This window comes from Opisthorchis viverrini (genome assembly GCF_000715545.1).
Source record: "Opisthorchis viverrini unplaced genomic scaffold opera_v5_218, whole genome shotgun sequence".
In the NCBI taxonomy this organism is placed as follows: domain Eukaryota; kingdom Metazoa; phylum Platyhelminthes; class Trematoda; order Opisthorchiida; family Opisthorchiidae; genus Opisthorchis; species Opisthorchis viverrini.
The window spans coordinates 349,991-370,809 of NW_008751877.1; the positions used below are offsets into that span (position 1 = coordinate 349,991).

Genomic DNA, 20,819 nt, shown 5'->3' on the forward strand with positions numbered 1-20,819 from the left:
GAGATTCATTGCCTCCAATCATTCGTCGGTCAAATAAAAGCAAATGTTACAAAGTGGCCCCACGAATTCCGCAACAGAATTCCATTTTTCAGTCGACGGAAAGCGAAATTCTACGAACAACACATACTACTCGCGTGCCTCCCGATCATTAGTATCACCGTTACAAGGGTATTCACATTGCCGAAGAGCCACTGGTGACCAAACGATCAAGTGTTATGTTGCCGCGATTTCGAGACTTTCTGAATTGCATGAGATGCTCCACAACAAGAGTGGAATATCTGTTCACTGCTTCTCGGCTTTTGAGCATTGATCGGCTTTACTGAGTGGATGAATACTGCTATAAAAGTTACCAAATATATTCAAACCTCCGTCAAAATGGATGTCCTCTTTTCATTAGGACATTTCAACAGAATCGACACTGATTGAATCAGACACTGATTCATCGCTGCTGGACTACTGAGAAACATGCGAACGAGTGACTTGAACCCAGGAAACGTGACTTGCTATCTAGGATTCTGATTTCCATACAGTTTCCATTTATATGAGCCAACAAATTAACATCAGTAATACCGCCCTTAGCGCCGACAGTAAAGCGGACATATATTGCGGCGGAAATACACGTGATCAACCGATATCATGGATTAACATTACCCTTGAGCAAACTAAACTAAATTTCACATTGAGTACACTAACTCGTATGTAATTACGGAGTGAGGTGAACTGGCAGAACCAATTGGTACATCAATGCCAGAAATAAGAATCATGTGTCTCTTCTGGTCCAAAGTTCTAGTTCAAAAGTACTCGATCGAATGGTAGGCGGAAAACACCACAGACTTCTCATTACAAGCGATCAGGTAAATCTAACATCAGCATTTACTATCCAATGTCACCAGTAAAATCGACTTTCTTGAGTTTCCGGAGACTACGGCGATACGTCAGTCAAAGCCTTCGTTACGTGTTCATAATCAAATTAATTTGAACGTTAGGTGTTCCTGGAAATAATAATGCAATACTCCATATTTTTTGTCTGATCTATGTTCAGTTTTTGAATCAAACAGGGCTACACAAGTGGAACTTTCGCCACATTCTTAGTAGTACAAAGAAAACAGCAGCAAAGCAAAGCATCTAAGTAAAATTCCTATCTTTTTTATTCCTTTTAGGTGTTTACTTTACAACCATTCAGCAACCCTCTCATGCACTTTCACGATGAGCGCCTCACTGTCTTTCAAATTATGTAGGCTATATGTACAGTTCTGGTTTCTGCCCTCTGTGAGCGATCAAGAATAATATGTCTTACAATATTCTGCCGCGCTCTTTACTTCACTGAGATTTGAACACCGAGTACTCACTATCTGGTTCGCCTGGAAATTTTGTTCATTACTATTCGTTCAGGAAGCAGTGATCCCATCTTCATTGGTATATTCCGTATTTTAGATGGGACTCATCAAAAGCTTCTTCAGTCACTGCTTCAAGTGCCACAGAATCACAGACAAATCTTGGTGAGTATACGTCGCGTAAAAAAAGTTACCAACATGGAGGCATTCAAAACGGTCCTTCTCTCACTTTTGGTTTTATTGGTTTTAAGCCATTATCGTGACAGAAAATTTGTTATGCTGGATCCGGAGAGGTCAGTATGCATTGATTCCCGATAAGTCGGAAGCCCAGGGATGTCCTCATTTCTTCATTCCCTTTTCCTAATTTTACTGAAATATTTGACTAGATCCGGTAGAAGTGATTGATATTTCTCCCAAGTTTTTTGAGAATATCGCTACCAACTTCAGTATTTTGGGAGTTGGTGTGGATCAATACCGGTATAAAAACCTGCAGTCAGCCTTGGCTTTCGCAATGAAACCTGAGTGAACCCAAGTGGAAGAACTTCGAAATAAATCGCTTTGGACATTTCGTCCCAAAATTTTATCTCCTCAGACGACAATAAACTACCCTGTAAAAGGCAAACTGTTATGAATTATCGACAGTGAGAGCATTAGCGACCTCCTAAAAGGTTCAAATCACAATCCTTCGGTTTGGAGCTCAGATAATTATGCTCAACTCAAATGAGAATTGTGATCAACCGGGTAGTGGGACTTGAGTAACGAACCTGGATGACTCCTGTTCGTGTGGTTTCATAACACGTGTGATGCTCTTATATGCAAGCATAAAAACAGTGATAATTGCTTTGTTTTACTTACGAATACCTCCAATTTACTGCTATCATTTGATGCGTCTTTTCACAGATGGTATCCGAGATGCAAGCTACGCGCACCACTACCCCATAATCCATAGTTATCAGTTCATGGGTCAAGCCCGAGAAGCCCTGCGGCAGGAACGTCGACGACTGGAGGAAGCCTACGAGCAAATTGAGAAGGACCACGAAATCGCAGCGGATAACGTCAAAAGGATGCAAAAAGTGAGATTTGAATGTCACGTTTTGTCGCATGGCTTCCAAACTTACGACAGCTACGCAAGACATCATGGGAATCAGTGAAACACACTCAGTTGCAAGCAAATTTGGTTCTGCGATAGACTCACCTGGAACCCTACTTAATCTCTGGTTTGGATATCACTTTCATGCAGAGTTTACATCTTCAAACAAGAAAACCAGCTCGCCTAACAAAGCTGGTTTTCTCCATTCCTCTTTTCCAATTCCGTCTACTCATAAGTACCATGAAGCCAATGCTCATGCAGTTAGAGGTGGTGCCAACTACAAACTGCTGTGTGCATTTCTTTGAGAGGTTGCGTATAACCAGCATCCACGAGAAGATATGTTATTCTGAGCTTTTATGGCAAGAACAGCAAATATACGCTTTTACATCAAATTAATATAATGTTATTTAATGAATTCATATTTGTACCGACGTAAAAAGACCCCCAATTTCATACACAGCACCGAACATCGCTGTTTTACTTTTGAAGCCAGGTGGCTCCCGTTCGGTTTGCCCAAAAGCACTCAAACTTTTAAGAGTAATCGAGTTAATTAACATTTATGGAGTTCGAGGTGGGATATATCACCAGGAAGGAATTAGTCCACAAAGTGCTTCATGTAGCTGTGGAAGCTTCTTGCTCGTGTCACCGAAGCAGAAAGTTTCCGCAACAAACCGATTCTCATTTCCCACAGAATAACTTTCTTTTCAAAACAGGCCATATCATTGTTGACGATCTTTTTTCATTTTAACGCTCGTAGGACTGTAATGAGGGCTGCTGTTTCTGTTCTGCTTGGGTTTCCTTTTATGAAGGCAGTCTCGGAATTTCGAATGATCACACTACTCAGTTGAATTTTGAAAACGGAAACTTTTGTTCATATGAGATTTCGAAAAAAACCACGCTTACTGATTGGCTTCTCCTACGAAGTATTTAGATTGATGGATAGTTGCGACATCGAAGCACTTTATGTTGGCATAAGATACTAATTAAGTAGTAGGTGCTCGTGTTCAAAACGGTCTGCTACAGTTCAAAAAGTATGATGCCCTTACAAACCTAAAACAGTATGGATCCGATAGTGGGCAATCAAAACTTTTATTAACGTATGGATAATAGATTATGACAAGGAAAATACTGTAAGACCGTAGAAAGAACTTGCACCACAAACAACAGTCGGAAAAACCGGAATAATCAGTTACCAACTGAATGTTTCTCTAACACTCATCACCTATAAATATAAGATGAACCCCCAAAACATGCCCATTTGCACAAGAGGATCAAATGAATCTCAGCTGGCTTTGTCGTTTACGAAATCCTCCAACTAAATGTGCCACACAAAGGACGCCTCATGTTTCACTCTGTATGATATTAGATATATCTCGGAGAAACCCCCTCTCATAAGTTTGCTGAACACTGTCGGATATTTGTCGAAAAGCAGTCCCAACGAGCTGTTTTATCAACTTTTTGGAAAAAATCCTTACCTATCATATTTGCAGTGGCTTTTCTTCACAATTTTGCCGTGTCTTAGCAACCAAATTGAGCGGTGAATTTCGTCTGAGTTCAAGGAACGGGAAATCCTATGTTTACCAAAACTATGCGCTTGATCTGGTAGCAGACATAAGTAGTATGGTCTTAGATGTGGATGAACTATTCAATGTAGACTACTGTTTTGAATGGAGTGAAGAAACTTACTATGAAGTTTAGTCCTATTGGCTTTGGATCTATGCACTAATTTTATCGAACTTGCGAAGTACGCTGAACCAAATGAATCCCAACTGAATCCCCCGTTTAAATACATCCTTCAGCTAAAAGTGCTGAACTATTTTTCAGTTAGTGCGACTTTCAAGATATCGCAATAGGTTTTCTAGACGCAAGACACTACTCACCGAGAATCCATGACTGGTGTTTCCCCTCTTGAGCTTAATCATGCCAGCACAGGTTCACAGTTTCCGCAACACTTTGTCCTACTTGAACTCAGGTTGTGCGACATTCGTGAACTGTACGCATTTTTAAACCGGCAACTTGACTTTTATTTACGTGTGGTGTCCGATAACTCGAATTATTGTATAACGATACCTTTTTAATGTGAAGGCTGAGAGTTTTATGGCTTGGCCATGAACCGGACCTTCTTCGTATTTCGGATCCCATGAAAGCGCGCGTCCTCAGTTCTCATCTGCGGAATCTCCGGCCCAACTTTAGAACATTGTAAGCACAACAAGGCTTGGGATCGTTATTGGTGCATAGAAACTGCTGAAAGTGAATTTTTGGCACGATGCTACGTGACTTCTTCTTTGATCTAATCGCTTTGTAGAATTATACTAACCTTTATCCGCTGCAAATCCTTTGATTATATACTCCCTTCCTGGAATCTCCTCAACCGAACCATTTTTTCGCAAGATATGGAATTATTCAGACCGTTGGCTTGAACTACTTTCCTGAACATGTCTGTATTTCGAATCTGATGCTCATTCACCCAGCCAGTTGTTGCCCGTTTGAGTTGACATATTATTGTTCGATATGGATCTATCGACTAATACCATGGACTGACTCGTCATGTAGAATGGTGAACCAGTTTGAACCTGATATCAGCTTCCACATATCTCCGGCAGGTGGCACAATTAGAACAAAAATTGCGATAAGAAGTCTTCCAATTTTCCGTGTTTGCTTCGGTTTGATGGTAGTGTGAAAACATCCAGTAATTTTCAATAGCGGTTTCATCCCGTCAGCTGAAAAGCCGAAATGCATTGTACGGCTGTTTCAACGTCGGTGGGAATAGCCAGGAGCCACGACCTTTTGATAAGTGGTTGAACACCTGACACTTCGGCCAATAAAATGGAAGCAATCCCTTCAACACGAAATTGTTTATTATAAAACACCAACTATACAGTCACAAACTATCGGACAGTATAGTAAATCTCTCACATGCACCCAGTTTCTTGGTAATTGAATATCCATCTTCTTCTTCTTGAACTTTCCCGGATATTAATCGACTACTACGCAATGGCAAACGAACGTGCCAAGCAGCTTCACAAATTCCGTACTAATCCCCGACTTCAGTTGGACGGGAAGCGCAGTTACGAGAAAACGAGCTACTCGCATGCCTCATCAGTAGTATCAGCTTGATTAGGTCCCTTGTAGACAAGACATAGTGGTATTCGTCGTTCAGTCACGGAAGCCACCTTACAGCATGCAGTATAGACTGGGTTCACTTGAAGGGCGGAACTCCCTTTCAAAATTACCAAATCTCCTCACACCACCATCAACCCATAAGTAGCTAAGAGGAAGAGAAATCTAACAAGATGGGTGAAACTCCCATCTGAGAAGTCATCACTCAATAAGCCCTGAAGTGTTAGGGAATTCCACGCAGCCATTCAAATCGTAGCGGCCTTGATCATCTAATAGATTCCATTGAATTCAAGGTATCAGAATCTGTATTGCATATTCAGTGAGCCTTTGAATCTTATTCCCCATAGTTTAACGGTTAGTTGTCGAACAAATAAAACCCTACGCTATATATATATATATATATATATATATATATATTGCAACACATTCCCACTGGGGCAGCTGTAGACATTCAGTTGATTTTTGGTCAATGTTCACCCATGATTATCAAAATCACAACTTCTTGGACCAAGACTTTATTGAGCGTGTTACTTTCAAATTTGCTATTGGTAAGATCATGCTTTCACGCCAAAATACTCTGTTTTTCCTGCTGCAAATAAAAAAATTTTGGGTTACTTTGGCTTGTGGTTTTCGGTGGTACGTTATGTCATTTACGTTTTTATGGCCCTTGGCATCTTTCATTTTGTTCCCCGTTTCCTGAATTAATAGATAACGAGCCGCAGATTTTTAGTTTATCTCCAAAAGAAACCCATTCCCCAGGATAGTCCATATGACAAAGCGTTTACAACAAACATTCTCCTTTGTGTTTGCGTGGGGTTTGCAAACATCAAAGAGACAGCACAGCACCCTATCGGGCTGATGACTTCTTCATCCGGAAAATGACTTTACTTCCCTCATAAATAGTAGGAACTCAAAGATCCAAATGTTTCGATAGTCGAATGACAGTTACAGGTGTTTTAGTCTAAATCTCAGGTATGTGCACTTTCAGAAGCCCAGCATCTGGTTTAACTGGCTGAGCAAATCTAGAAGCCTATAACTGCTACCTAAGAACGTGGAGCATGTTCCTTCTTCGCTTTGGACAAAATTAATCTGGTTTCCATTTTATAACAACTCCTCCTGTTCCATAGAACCGGACACTGGCACTGGCGTTGCAGTTATGTTTTTTTACCAAAAGGCTTATTGTATGCAATGGAGAGATAGTCACTATTGACAGTAATGCGTTGGCAGTAATGTGTTGGAATATTGGTAGGTCGGGTGAGTTCATTGGTCGTTGAGCTGCTTCGCAAATGGCTTGCAAACGTTTCGTCACCCACCCAACTGCGTGCGCACATTCTCCTTTGTGTTTGCGTGGGGTTTGCAAACATCAAAGAGACAGCACAGCACCCTATCGGGCTGATGACTTCTTCATCCGGAAAATGACTTTACTTCCCTCATAAATAGTAGGAACTCAAAGATCCAAATGTTTCGATAGTCGAATGACAGTTACAGGTGTTTTAGTCTAAATCTCAGGTATGTGCACTTTCAGAAGCCCAGCATCTGGTTTAACTGGCTGAGCAAATCTAGAAGCCTATAACTGCTACCTAAGAACGTGGAGCATGTTCCTTCTTCGCTTTGGACAAAATTAATCTGGTTTCCATTTTATAACAACTCCTCCTGTTCCATAGAACCGGACACTGGCACTGGCGTTGCAGTTATGTTTTTTTACCAAAAGGCTTATTGTATGCAATGGAGAGATAGTCACTATTGACAGTAATGCGTTGGCAGTAATGTGTTGGAATATTGGTAGGTCGGGTGAGTTCATTGGTCGTTGAGCTGCTTCGCAAATGGCTTGCAAACGTTTCGTCACCCACCCAACTGCGCACTGATGATGTCTTCTCGTATGGTGACAAAACGTTTGCAAGCCGATTGCCAAGCGCCTTAGCGGTAAGTTTTAAGGATTAACTGCCGTAAAATCATGAAAAATGAGCGATATGTCCAAGGATGGAAGCTATTAGAAGGGCTGTAACTTACTAACGACTTACGCCCTCAGGAGAAACGAACGACAACAAGGTGCTCACATTTTTGTACGTTATGTCGAGCAACAGGTTGTATAAGTCATTATTATGAGGACTGAGGCAGCGTACTCGGGAAACCCTATGCATCGAAAGCACAGCTTCAGACACGATAGACAAAAGTCAGTTTGACTGTATGTCTAGCTTATAACAGTATGCAAACCAGTAACATCGTTTTCCCTCCCCCCCTGCAAGTTAATCCACATGAACCAGAAAGATAAAATGGTCTTAATTTCTCCGGTGGCCCATGAATGCTTTCATTTCTTCACAGTATCCCTCTTCTACTATTATATTGCTACTTAGGACATGGTGCCATAAGGGCTGAATAAAGTTTTGTTACTAGAATTGTCAGTGACATTAAACGTGCTCTAGTCTAGAGATGATTTTGGATGGTAGGTATTTTTACGGCGATTTGCATACAGAATATTCAGGACTCTTGTCATAATTCTGTATTGCTTCCAGAGTTGGATACTTTTTTCACTAAAGCAAAGCTCTATATGAATAGGGTTCTGGATTGTGCGCCTATGTGGAACAATGTTGGACATCCACTTTTTCAAAACCTTTAGTTGCTTAGTTGAAGTCTGATAAATATGGATCAAACAGTAGTCAGTCCGAGGTGCCAAATGTGAATGCGAAGTTATTCAGTCCCCATTCTTCGTTACGGTTATTATTTGTAAATCCCCAAGCCAAAATTGCCAGATAGACGGAGGTTTGATCTGCCGAGTTTTCGTATGTTTATATTAGCCTAGGGTTAAAAATAAAGGATAGTATGCTCAACGATAAGCCGCCCAAAATTATTCGTCGTGGAGTGTGTCACACAACTAAACAGTATCACGAATGTATGATTATGAATGACTGACTGTTTGTGAACTGGAAACTACCCAGTTATGAAACACCATTCTAAGGTCGTCGAGTTACAGAGTTACAGCCCCACCGAATAAAAGTATGTAAACTCGATACATCAACTGTTTGTGAACTGAAAACTACCCAGTTATGAAACACCATTTTAAGGTCGTTGAGTTACCGAGTTACCGCCCCGCCGAATAAAAGTATGTAAACTCGATACATCCAAGGAAAAGCGCAATGATTGGGTGGACTCTTTGGTTTTTACTGGGTGGCCTCTGTTTAGGAGGAACTGAGTACTGGGTTGTGGGTGAAAAGAGCTCTTCTCAATGATTATTGATGTACTGACTTGCAGCCATAAAATTTGTGAACTGTTATAGGACGACGCAGACTGGTGGTTTCTCAAAGTATTCAACTTTCTGTATCCTTTATATCACGCTTGGTTCTTAGTCAAATAATCGATTGTTCTTCTCAGTCCCTGCTTGCTCAGTCAATGCGCAGCGAAGAACGCGAAATTATTGACCTGCTATGCAGATTGCACGAACTAGAACTGGAAAGAGCGGATCTGGATGCTCAGTACGGTCAAATAATTGTTCTTCTCAGTCCCTGCTTGCTCAGTCAATGCGCAGCGAAGAACGCGAAATTATTGACCTGCTATGCAGATTGCACGAACTAGAACTGGAAAGAGCGGATCTGGATGCTCAGTACGCGCTCAGTGGAACGGAACTGAAACGGCGTGAATTTCTCCTAAATCAGCTACGTGTGGATAGTCGTCTGTCGGAAGCGATAATTCGTTACCAGGCCGACTTGCTGGCACACAATAATGTGGAGACTCCCAAAGAACTTCTGCAACTGTTGGAGTTGTACGCACAACAGGTGAGCAATACATTTTTGTTTGCCAGAGAGAGTTGAATAACTGGATGAGTATATGATCAACTACATTTATTCATTACAAATCCACGGCTTTTATTGGCTCAACACTTAGCTAACTTTCTACTGTATTGAGTACCGTTGAACACTGAACTACACGATGTCCACTCATTTGAATGCCTACTTCAAACCACAGTGGAAAATTTCGGCCGTGTACATGAAAGCTTCGCATACCTTTTGAAATTAAAGTTTGGTTAGTCGGTTAGTCAGGCAGTCAGCAAGCTTTTTTCCAATCAGTTGGACGGTAGGTATTTTATGTAGAGTACCAAGGGGTAAAAAGATCATAATATATTTCGCTTGACCCGTTGATCAACCCGCTGCAGTGATCTTAATCCGCTGACGTTGAGAACAGCGCTTAATGACTCTTCACGAATTGGTTTTGCTCTAAGTGTGGGAATTATTCACATTCTCTACAAAAAGAACCGTTTCCATAGAACAGAGTACAGCCTCAGAAAAATAAAACTGCATGAGAAAATAAGACTCATTTGCTCACGGAATCTCGGGCCAAAACGTATGATCCCTTCAAATGTACTTCGGTTTCCCTGACTGTGATTCCTTGGAACAACATTATTGGTTCCTTGGAACAAATCAGAAATACTCGAGCCTTAATTGAAGCGTAATCATGCTTTCCACTCAATGACAGACAACAATCGAACTGCACTTTATCACTAACTGGATCGACTGCAACGAGCCCCCTTGAGTCCATCTGACACATTCATTCATTAGCGTGCTCTAAGCTGTTTTCTAAATGGTCACTGCCTTGTTTTCACGAGGGTGTATTTGGTTTACGGAACTGTAAATAATTAGTATTTCAGTGAAAGTACTCGGCAGAATGTTCGGTGAATTTATTGTGCCTATTTTATTTTTAGACAAATCTGGGAGCGCAGCGAAGAGTGAGTGTCGGTGGCTCGGTATCCGATGTTCGGTAAGCCACTCATTTTCCAAAATATACAGTTTTAAGGATACAAGACGCCTCCGATGTGTCGTTGATTACGAAGGTATCTTTAGTTTCAAACACCGGAAAAAAACTATGGGGACCAGATATGAACTCCACCCATTTGTAGTTAGTCTGCGGAAACTTTACGGAACGTTCATTAAATAAATGTTTGCTTGGTAGCCTTTGATGTCTTGCAATTTGAAATTGGTGAGCAACACAGGTTTGCATGCCAAAGGGCATGACACGATTCCAGACAAACTAGGCTTATCCTGAGTTGGAATAATCGTTGATGAAACTGTACTCAGTACAGACTAGCCAGATGAATGGAGTCACTTGTTGTTGGTTTGAAAGCGGCAAAAACAAAATCCGCTTCAACCGAACAGCTAAATGTGTGCTTTCTGTCAAACGTAACGCACTTCTGACATAGTAACTGAGCGGATCCGTAACAGTCAACGGCGTCGGGGAGTCTAAATAGCAGAACCTCATACAGAATCAAACACTGCTGACTCTGTTATGGATTTACACAAGCACATCATGCTGCAGCGAGATAATGCAATAGTTCACCCCATTCGTCTAACTAGCAGCCAACCTGTGTTTTGTGACACCAAGTTATTGAAGCTATTAGTCTATGACTATTATCTGCACCCTGTTTAGAACTCGTGAGCCATGCTCCCGTTCTAGATGTAGAATGAAGAGGACGTCTGTGACCTCAAAGTTCATTCGGCCATTGCATGAGGAAGTGACTTGGAAAACATATGCTGACTTTCCCTCGGTCGTTTCACTGCGAGCTTGTTTCCGTTTTTATCTGTCACTTTGTAATCAAAAAAGGGATCCCTTGTGGCCACCAGTTATTTTGTTGTTGAATCTGTTAGATTGTGAAGTTAACCCATTATAAAATAGGTAACTGGTATGGAGTCGTGTGGATGTATATATCAGTCTGTGGTAAAGTATGTTCGGGAGTTTTTAAACAAAAGGATAAGAGTTCACCATTGCGCTCACCCGCAGTAATCAGTCCCACAAGTGGCTGGAATAGTGTCGGCTAGAAATCACTGTAGGCTTCCCGAGTAGCACGATTCAAGAGCCCCTACATCACTGAAAAAATTCACTCAAAGTCAAAAGAACTGAATAATGGCTGAGTAATGTGCTTAGCTTCTGTGGCTTGGCTAGCCATTGTTCAACGCGGGATTCTAAAGTAAAGAATGTTAAAGATGTGCCAAATTTAGCTGTTTTGCATGAACGTTTTGGGCACCCTCATGGTGGGGTGGTGAAAGCACACATTACTGAGTTAATGAGCTTTTCATTGGATGGTATTTATGCCTTTGAGTGACAGGAATCTCTCTCTTCAAATGCATGTTTCATTTCATTCCTAATCTTTAAAAGTTTTATGCTAATCAACAGCAATGTAGCTGCTAAAAGCGGACACCTTCATCGGCAAATATCTGATTCCAGCATAGAAGTAGGAGGATTGGAAGCCACTGATCATGATCAGACCATGTATGTTTTTGGGAATCTAGGTCCGTCGTATCGAAAAAATTTCAATTAAAGCTGATATCAGAAATTTAACAAAACAGTGCAAGGTCCAACAACTAAGTGCACTGCACTTGCAACCTTACAACCTTCACACTTACTCAAAAGAATGGGAAGTATGCCGTAACACTGAGCGGACATTGCTCAGATAATCCGAGTCCGTTTTCTTTATGTTTTGGAAGCAGGTATCATCTGTACAACGGTATGTACTGTGTTCCAAGCTGCCGCTACTTTTTGGCTGTGTGAAATCTGAAATTTGCGAAAACAAGACAGATGTCATTTAGGTTCATTTTGTCCTATCAACTGTTCACAAGCAATCCAGTATAGTAAGGAATTTACCGATCCCACTGGTTGTGGATTGCTTGTATCTCGGCGGGAGAATGGCCATATTTATGGGACTGGTGCCTCGTGCATGTATTCACGCTTTTTCAGTAAGTTCTCCCTCTAAACGAACAACAGACATACTGGTATGCACAACAGGATGTTTTAATTAGTCGACTCCTGGAATGGTTTCCCATGAAGAAACTGGACGTCCGTCCCAATGAACCACAAGTACTTTCCCCTGGACACCCTGTTTCCAAAAGATAACGTATTGGGGATCAGAACATTGCTTTGAGCCAATGTGAGCGAACTTCCGGCAATTAACTTTTAATAGTTTTGGTCACTTCCAAAATCCGAAACATCTTACTTTTTATTGCTCATATCTCTTCGTATATTCCCTTCTTTGTGAAACCTGATAGATTTGCTGGTATCCAACTAACAAACGGCGACTCTTCAAAGGTCTCAAATTCCCTATCATGCATCCCTTTTGAGACCGCCATGGAAGGTCATCGTTACCAGCGGACAACTAATTGGTTGAAGACCGGAGCAGGCCGCCGAGCTTCGTTGTCAGATGGCCTTTCGACGCTTGGCATTGATCGCTCGAGTAATGTTCTCCATCCACTGGGTAGCCACATGGAAAACAGTCAATCTGAACGCGTCACACCGTCAAAGAAACAAATAAACTTTTTTAGTCAAACACAAAAGATCAGTCCAAATGCTACGGACACTGAGACATCCACTGCACAATCGCATAATGAGTTGCCCTCTACAGTCCAGAACGAAGAAGACGGAGTCAAACACTCGGAATCCAGTAGTCTGGAAAATATGCGACCAACAAACATTGAATTAGGTGAAAACCTTAGTGGAGTGAAGGATACAAGAACCATTTCGCTTGTAGCTCAACAAAGACGAGAACAACGCTTGAAAGTTGTGAAACAAAAACAGCGTAAGTTGTATGTTTTTTGTTTTCATGCGAAAGAAGTTTGGAGGCTACGAGAAAGGTCCATCTGTTGAAGAACATGGATTTGATTTCCTCGCTGCTCCCGTTTTTGTGCAATCTACGTAGCTGCCTGACATCCTCCTTATTGTCTGTTGATAACACAAGCTTCGCCAAAGCAGACATTTTTATGTATGCTTATCAGCGAAAGCAAGTGCGTTTATGTCATTCTACTAAGGTGCCAAAATGGTTAGAGTTTCATCTTACACATAATGTATCCTGCTGAATTTATCCTACTGTCAATAATAATCCACTACAAAAAAATCGAGAAACTCGAAAGGCTTGTTTGGGGGCATCACGCCATATGTGCATCCTTACTGTAAGTAGAGTAGTGCAATTTCATTTGGACATCAAAAATCCAAAACAACTTAGATCGCATTCGAGATGTGACCTACATGGGAGCAGAAGTATACTTCGAATGGAGTATGTTTTTGGAATAGTTTATTGCTAGCTGAAGCACTCTAGATAAACCACATTGCTTCTCCAGGCGTTGCATAACAGCTTCCTTTTCGTGCATTTTCAGTGCACTGTCAGGTATTTTTACGGTCACTTACCAGTTTCGTGAGCTTGATTTCCCTGAATTCTCTTCCCCACAGTGAGGGTTTTTGCCTATGAATCCCAGGTGGCGCACATGAATACAGAGCTTCTAGGCCCAAGTTTTAAATTCGGCTGTACCACAGGGTCATTATCTTTTTTTGTTACACTCACAAAGACAGAATAATATCCATCTCATCGTATTATATCGTATATTATACAATCATCTTATCGTCATAACCATTTCTCGTGATTAAAAAGGAGGTAATTAAGATTGGTCGATAAATCAGCTGACAGTTTGTCTGACGACTGGAAAATCTTTTTGTCCGACGTCGACCACGAACGGGCAGGAGGCATGACTTTTCGCTGGCGGTACCTCACTCGAGGGTGAACTGTCGACGGAACTTTTTGCGGTCCGTGTATGTTTCACTTGGAACTCCCTACCTCCCAGTGTTGTACATTCGCCGAGTTTAACCATTTTCATGAACAATTTAGATGCATATCTTATGTCCAAACCGAATCTGGAACTGTTTAACTCCATGTGATACGCATATTTACGCATATTTTTGCGTCGCTTTGTATATATACGTTCACCCTATGGTTGTTGAAAAGTTAACTGCTTTTTAGACCACTAAACCTTGAATTACATTGAACTACTCAGTTGTGGTGCAGGCTCTGATACAGGGATATTAACGGAGATGGAACATCCGAGTGCATAATTGGACTAAGTAACTGCCCAAGAGATTTGACTCAGTATGCAGTACTCTGTTTGCAATGATCAGCGCTTCTCACAGATGACTGAAATTCTGCTACAGAGCCAAGCTTCTCGACCTTTACTTCAGCTTCCAGCATATTTTTGAAGTCGAATTAGAGCAGGCATACTTCGACGTCGCTGTTTCGATTATCGAATATGTCAGTTTAAATTTCACCAGTCCCAGTTTAAACAGCAACAAATTCGGGCTGTTCGGTGAACTAGGGATAACCCATAGTACTCGGAAGTTGAAAGCGTATTAGGGCGGAAACACTAACATGCCGGCCTAAACACTGAACCATCTCGGGTGCACTTTTGACAGCACAGCTCGGATCGGAGACGGAAAACGTCCGTCGTATTGAATGGGATTTCGGTACAGGTATGGTCTTGAAAGAGAAAGTGTTGGGTTGAACACAAGGTGGGTTTTTGCGTTGCACGTACCACGATCGTGTGCATCTTAAGAGTAAAAGCATGCAGGTTTACAGATTTTGTGGTGATGTATAATTCTTAGCTTACAGGTGAGTGGTTTTCCTTATATGAATCGTTTAATAGCCTGCGTCATTTCTTATTGTTTTCTAAGCAGGGAGGAGCCACTCCGTAGCCATCAACCAGGACGTAGATGAGCAATCAGACACCGGTGAAAATGTTGAAATATCTCTCCTCCATTCACCAGTCTACCTAAGACTATCTCCACCACCAGCGGAGGGGCAGGGAAAACGCAGTGACCCTCATCTGTTGGTCGAGGCTCAGAAATACCAGTCACGTCGTTCGATTGGGCGCAGGAGAGATGACCAGTCGTATTCAGAAGCAAATTCCATCGAACAACGAGCTATACCAATTGGAAAGCGATCACCCAGTCAATCTGAGCAACCCAGCATCAGCACGGGGGATATCGGATACGACTGGAGTCAAGGTCCACTAACTAGACCGATCAAAGTGGTTCCACTAGAAGTGAAAAATCAAAAAAGAGTGGTAAGTGTGCCTCAGATGAAACAGTAGGAACAAAGCGATGAGGATTTTTAGTGGAAATATGGAAGATGTTTATCTGGGACATCTACTCAAGGACTTAGATGAATGCAAACGTTCTGAGCAACTTAGTACAAAAAACAGCGATACTTAAGCTCACCTTCATGGATGAATGGTTGTAATCAACGTTCACCGCGCGAGATTCGGGCCCACCAATCATATTATGAATATTCTTTGAGCTTATCACTATTACTTCGCAACTAAATCACGATAGAATCTCGAGACGAAAACAAAAATCATTATGAAATGATGTTTGTTTTTATCAGCCATTAGGAAATCGAGTGCTCAAACAGCAGAATGTATTTGTTTGCACCTCTTACAAGAACTCATTGCAATCAAAGCACAAATTATAAACTAACGCTTTTTTGTTCAGCTTGCTCAGACCAAGATGACGCGACCACGCAATGAAACATACAGATCCGAAATTCCCCGTCCACGAAGCAATTCCAGAAAGTCGAAACCCAGTCCTCCCTTGAAAGGTAAGATTTTACAAGCCATCTGCCAATTGGTATCCGATGCCTCCAGATGGGGGAAATTTCGCCATCTCAAGTTAGCTCTGATGCGTGCTGTGTGCAATTAATGTGTTTTGTAATTTATTATTCATATTCATTTCCTTTCCGTTTTTTTGTGTAAGAAGTATCCATGCGGCAGTAGTTTTCATACCTTTGTTGATGGAACAATAAAATGTTGACATCGCTTCACAGTTGAATGGAAGGGACGGCGGCCGGTTTTGAGGTGATCGCACGAGGACTCGAACACGATACTAATAACTAAATCTGCGATGTTAATTCCTGGGATATCAATACCCGTGTAAAGGCGAATACTGCCCGTTTGCGATAAAGACTTGTGTTTGAAGTATGAGTGGCGCTATATTCTTGATTAACTACTCCTGATCAGCCTTTCGTCACCGTAAGGTTAAATGTTGAAACTACCAATCAGAAGGTCCCGGATCGAAACGGCCTGAAGCTTTTTGAGGTGTGCGCTTGTGATGACTTCATTTACGGAACGAAGCAGCAGTAGAAAACATGGAACGTCAGGGCAATCAGTGTACGGTACTTCACCAATCTAGATAGTATTGCCGTCATGCACTGGACGAGTCAGTGGTACGTCAGTCCTCATAAACGTGATGCGTGTAAGTTAGTTTGTCGGTTTGCATTTCAGCCAATGAGAAGCAAGAAATTTTAAAAATACGGAAATTCATATTGCGTCCCCGAGAGGCAGATAATAAGTATTATTCGCTCCCTGACGGAGAACACCAGTCATTGGGGTTGCTGAAAACTTTAACAGCCCGAGACCGGTTTCAGTTTGTCTTGTGGCTCGTCAGGTAGGCGCAGTTCCCGAGTTTCCGTCCAGTTTATATTCTACCTGAGCACTAAATTGTAGGAGTTTGTTAATTGCTCTCATTTGTGAGCTGATTTCGTCTTAGCGGGAGGCTCAAATCAATCCCAAATGAAACTCTCATGTTTGTTCGAGAGAACATATCGCAATATCTCGACCATCGTATTTCCTAAAAATGGCTATCTCAAAACTCAGCTGTGGTCACATCAGAGAAACCCCGATTTATTGGAACAGCCAGAGAAGCGAATGTAGGTAGCTATGATTTGACAAAGCAGTGAGTAGAAAACACTAAGCGAGCGTCACCTTTCATGTATTTGGAAGACCTAATAAAAAAATTAGATACAAAATAATTCATGTAAGGTGCTCATATGGACAACCAAGCATTTATTCTGATCGCATGCTGAGAGAGGTCGTATTAAGTTCCCTTACCCCTAATAAAACATGTGTTCATCTGATATCTTTAGAACGCCAAAGGTCACTGTATTCTACAAAACCTTTTAGGCAATGAAATCCCAGTTCCAGTAATTCAAGCTCCCCAGATAGCCAAGATACACGAACAAACAACCGACGGTATTCCGAACTCCCCTCAAAACCGGAGAACTTCCATGGGTCCAGCAGCTTCGAGAAAATCGAACCATGAAGGAGCCTGGCAACAGAAGACTGCAGTGGACCGCAGATACAATCGAACTGTAAGAAACTGATGCGCATACAATCAACAGCTACATCAAGTCCATCTCCCTGGAACTCACCATGACAATCCAGTGAAACAGCCTCTTTGGGTCAAATCAGGTCAAACCCAATAGAGGTGACTAATGCCCACCAACACCCCAAATGTTTCAACACCGAGTTCGTCTATTTATCAGCATCTTCATTAATGAACGTTTTCTATTGAGAATCCCCCTCTCTGTGAGTCGCGCTTAGGGGGTTCTTGAAAAAAGTGTCGCGCTTCTGAGTTCCATTAACCAGTTCAATCATGTAACTAACTTCTTTATTAAATACATCGATTTTTTTAAATACCTCCGTGGCTTCGAGGCAGCATACAAATAGACAGAACCTTTTGAAAGAATAAACAACGATACGCAGTGCATTCCGGTATAAACTGACTCTTTTGAATAGTGTAGCGCATGGCTTGGAATTTTTAGAGTTCGTAAAATACAGCCATCAGCAGTATGTCAAATTCATTGATTTGGTAAAGGTGCTCTTGTCACTTGGGAAACACTGCTGCTTTGTTATTTCAGAATAATTGGTGTTGCGTTGAGGACGTCACTCGAAGTGTTCTTATGAAGAATATTATCCAAGTGCCGACCTCATCGAACTAACCACCTATTCGTGATACCTAATATCCGAGCACATCTTCTATCAAGTAAGAATCCCTGTTACACCCGCCGCAGCAGCCTCTGGATTACCGGAGGTGCGTAGCCGGTTAGCTCAATCACTGTGCTTGCATCTTGAATTCTTGTTGCTGAGATATAGCACACATCAATGCCAAGCGAGTCCAGTGTGAGCAAGAGCAGCTTCTTGTCCTGCTTGCTTCAGAGCGCGCACATTGGAGGCGGCCAGATAGACGATGTCGAGGCTTGAGTTACCTGAAAATGTCGGTGCCATTTGACGGGCAGACGCTGTACACAAAAACGATGCAATACGAACGGAGCCATTAGTCCTAAGTGTTGGGCCTACAAGAGGAGAGTTATTGATAAGTGGGGAAAGAAAGAAGAGGGGCGTCAGTAGTAGCCTGTTTTCGCTTACCCTTCCTGCTGTATGCAGCAAGTAAGCCGACCTGGCTGATGGCACTACGTGACGGCCGACGTGTCATGAGAGTATTGTTAGTTGTGAATGTTATGGTTGTACGTGGGCAGGGATACTGTCAGGGTGCCCAATCCAAGAAAGAAGGTCCATTGAGATCCTCAACCGAAGCGTTTGGCTCATAAGTCTAACCGCATGGCAGCGGTGTTTGGCGGGAAATGTATCACTATTTCTACGGAACAAGTCGCCACATGTTCCAACCCCCAACCTGAAAGACCACGAGACTGTTCGTCAGACCTCTAGCCATTGAGCAACCTGGTATGAGAGACTCAGTGCGTTGCGGGGATACCCCCTAATATAGATCAATGCGTTGCTGAAGTGCGCAAACTGTCATACCACTATGAGGTCCAATCTCTTTGTGACGGAGACATCCAACTTCGCCCCGAATGATGACGAAACCTTTGCAAGTCAATTGCCAAGCTCGGCGAACAGATCAACCGCCACCTGACCAATTACCGACCCTTATATTCCCCATGTTCCCATGGCAGATGACCAGATCGTCGGATAGTGGGCGATAATTTGGGCTGTTGGGTCTGACGACTGTCCTGAACCCCGCTCGGACACACCACAAACCTGCTTCCATACGGCCAGAGACCAGGCATGACGACGTGCACCAGCTGCTTTAACGATGTGGGGCCCAACGCCAATATTACAGAGTACTGATATATTCACTGGGACTGTTGCGATGGCCACAGGAATGATTGGAACACAAACTGTTATTAGTGGGGTCTCTTCGCTAACCAACCTGAACACACTGGACGGATTTTTTACACCTTAATTACAATGAGTTTGGTGGAGATTTTTTGTTGTTGAGAGGGAATTGATGCTATTGAGCCTTTTATTGTTGCGTTGTTGCGGACAAAATTTTGTCCCCATACGGTACACCATCTCTCGCAAGAAAATAAGCATTTTGCACGCGTCAGGAAAATGTCTTCTACCCAGCTTTATTCCTGGTTCCTTGCGTTCACATACCGTAAAGCAGTTCCAGTGGTCATCTTTTGAGCTAATGAACTTCATGAAAACTGCAGGTAGAAACGACTATTCCTAGGGAACCCGTGAGAAATGACCTGTAATTGTGCCCATTACAGTTGATCAATAAAGAAAATCAAAGGGTGGCCGTTCATTGTGTATTCGTTTGGCTGTCAATCAAATGAAAAATTGGAGAAAACGATGGCGTCCAAAGGCATATATGAGGCGAGCTGGGTGGGAGCTAAGCAGACCCACAACAAATCACGAAGCTGATGAACAAGAGAACACGGTAAAGTGATAGGAAGTAACGAGAGTTAGGTAGGCGAGTAAATGAAACCCGGTTCAATAGCTATTACTGTGTCACAATTACGGACGAACCGAGCAGAATGAGATCAATCAAAAGAAATCAATTGGCCCTCCAGCAAAGCAGCTTGAGGCTGTGAATAGCCCGTGCTTGGATAGTTTCCCGTCGATGTGGCCGGTTGAGAATCCTCTGCTGGTCTATCAGGTAACTGTGAGTACGAGGGTGGTTGAACAGTACTGGGATCTTCCGCTGCGATTGTGTTAGCTGATGGATGTTGACCAGGAGTGTGGGCAGCAGCGGCTGAGGGATACATGCTACTTGGGTCCGTCCCGGCTTGAGGAGCCGGAAGTGATGCTTCCATTTCTTGGAAGGTGAAGTTATAGGACGGAGTACAATCAAATGGATGTACCATGATAAAAAAATAATGGTTAGGTATACCAAAATAATTGTGGGTGTCAGCTAGGTTGGCAATTTTCCTCGTACAGCGAATCTCTAAATGCACCATAAGCGGAAAAAGGCCAGTTGATAACAAAGATTGCGAAAGAATCCCAGTAACTTATTCGGTTCAAAGCTTAAGTTTTCCTTCTTGACTAGTGTTATGCTGAGAAAACCTCTCCTGCAAGGCCTAGTGGTACTCCTAGTTGAGTTGTATGATGAATAAGGGGCTAATCTGGGATAGAGATCGAGTCATCCACGAGTATTCATGAATGCTCGACTCCACTGCATGGGGAATAGGAAGTTCGTATGGAAGAATAACACAAACCAGTTCGCGGTCTCTTCAGATGAAAGGTGCCAGGGCACGAAAGGAGCCTCCACAGCAACAAACGTAATACCCACTGGCTTCCACTACAAAGATTTATATACAGGTTACGGTTTGCATCGAGTAACAGCTTTGAGGAAGCATAGATGCCTACCGGAAATAGCTGTTTTCACATTAACTGAAC

At 42.3% G+C, this 20,819-nt stretch overlaps 2 protein-coding genes across 2 annotated transcripts in view; one reads left to right on the top strand and one right to left on the bottom strand.

Moving 5' to 3' along the window:
• The window catches only part of T265_08466 (hypothetical protein), a gene marked incomplete at both ends in the record, with an annotated part of 60,787 nt that extends 43,226 nt beyond the window's left edge, over positions 1 to 17,561 (top strand). Inside the window, 8 exons of the mRNA XM_009174278.1 lie at positions 1,435 to 1,499; positions 2,235 to 2,407; positions 9,042 to 9,314; positions 10,238 to 10,293; positions 12,573 to 13,099; positions 15,019 to 15,407; positions 15,835 to 15,940; positions 17,301 to 17,561. Coding sequence (XP_009172542.1) covers positions 1,435 to 1,499; positions 2,235 to 2,407; positions 9,042 to 9,314; positions 10,238 to 10,293; positions 12,573 to 13,099; positions 15,019 to 15,407; positions 15,835 to 15,940; positions 17,301 to 17,500 — 1,789 coding nt within the window. The remainder of the gene's footprint in view (positions 1 to 1,434; positions 1,500 to 2,234; positions 2,408 to 9,041; positions 9,315 to 10,237; positions 10,294 to 12,572; positions 13,100 to 15,018; positions 15,408 to 15,834; positions 15,941 to 17,300) is intronic.
• A 2,402-nt stretch (positions 17,562 to 19,963) lies between these two features.
• T265_08468 (hypothetical protein) overlaps positions 19,964 to 20,819 on the bottom strand; it is a gene marked incomplete at both ends in the record, with an annotated part of 17,667 nt that continues 16,811 nt past the window's right edge. Inside the window, one exon of the mRNA XM_009174280.1 lies at positions 19,964 to 20,236. Coding sequence (XP_009172544.1) covers positions 19,964 to 20,236 — 273 coding nt within the window. The remainder of the gene's footprint in view (positions 20,237 to 20,819) is intronic.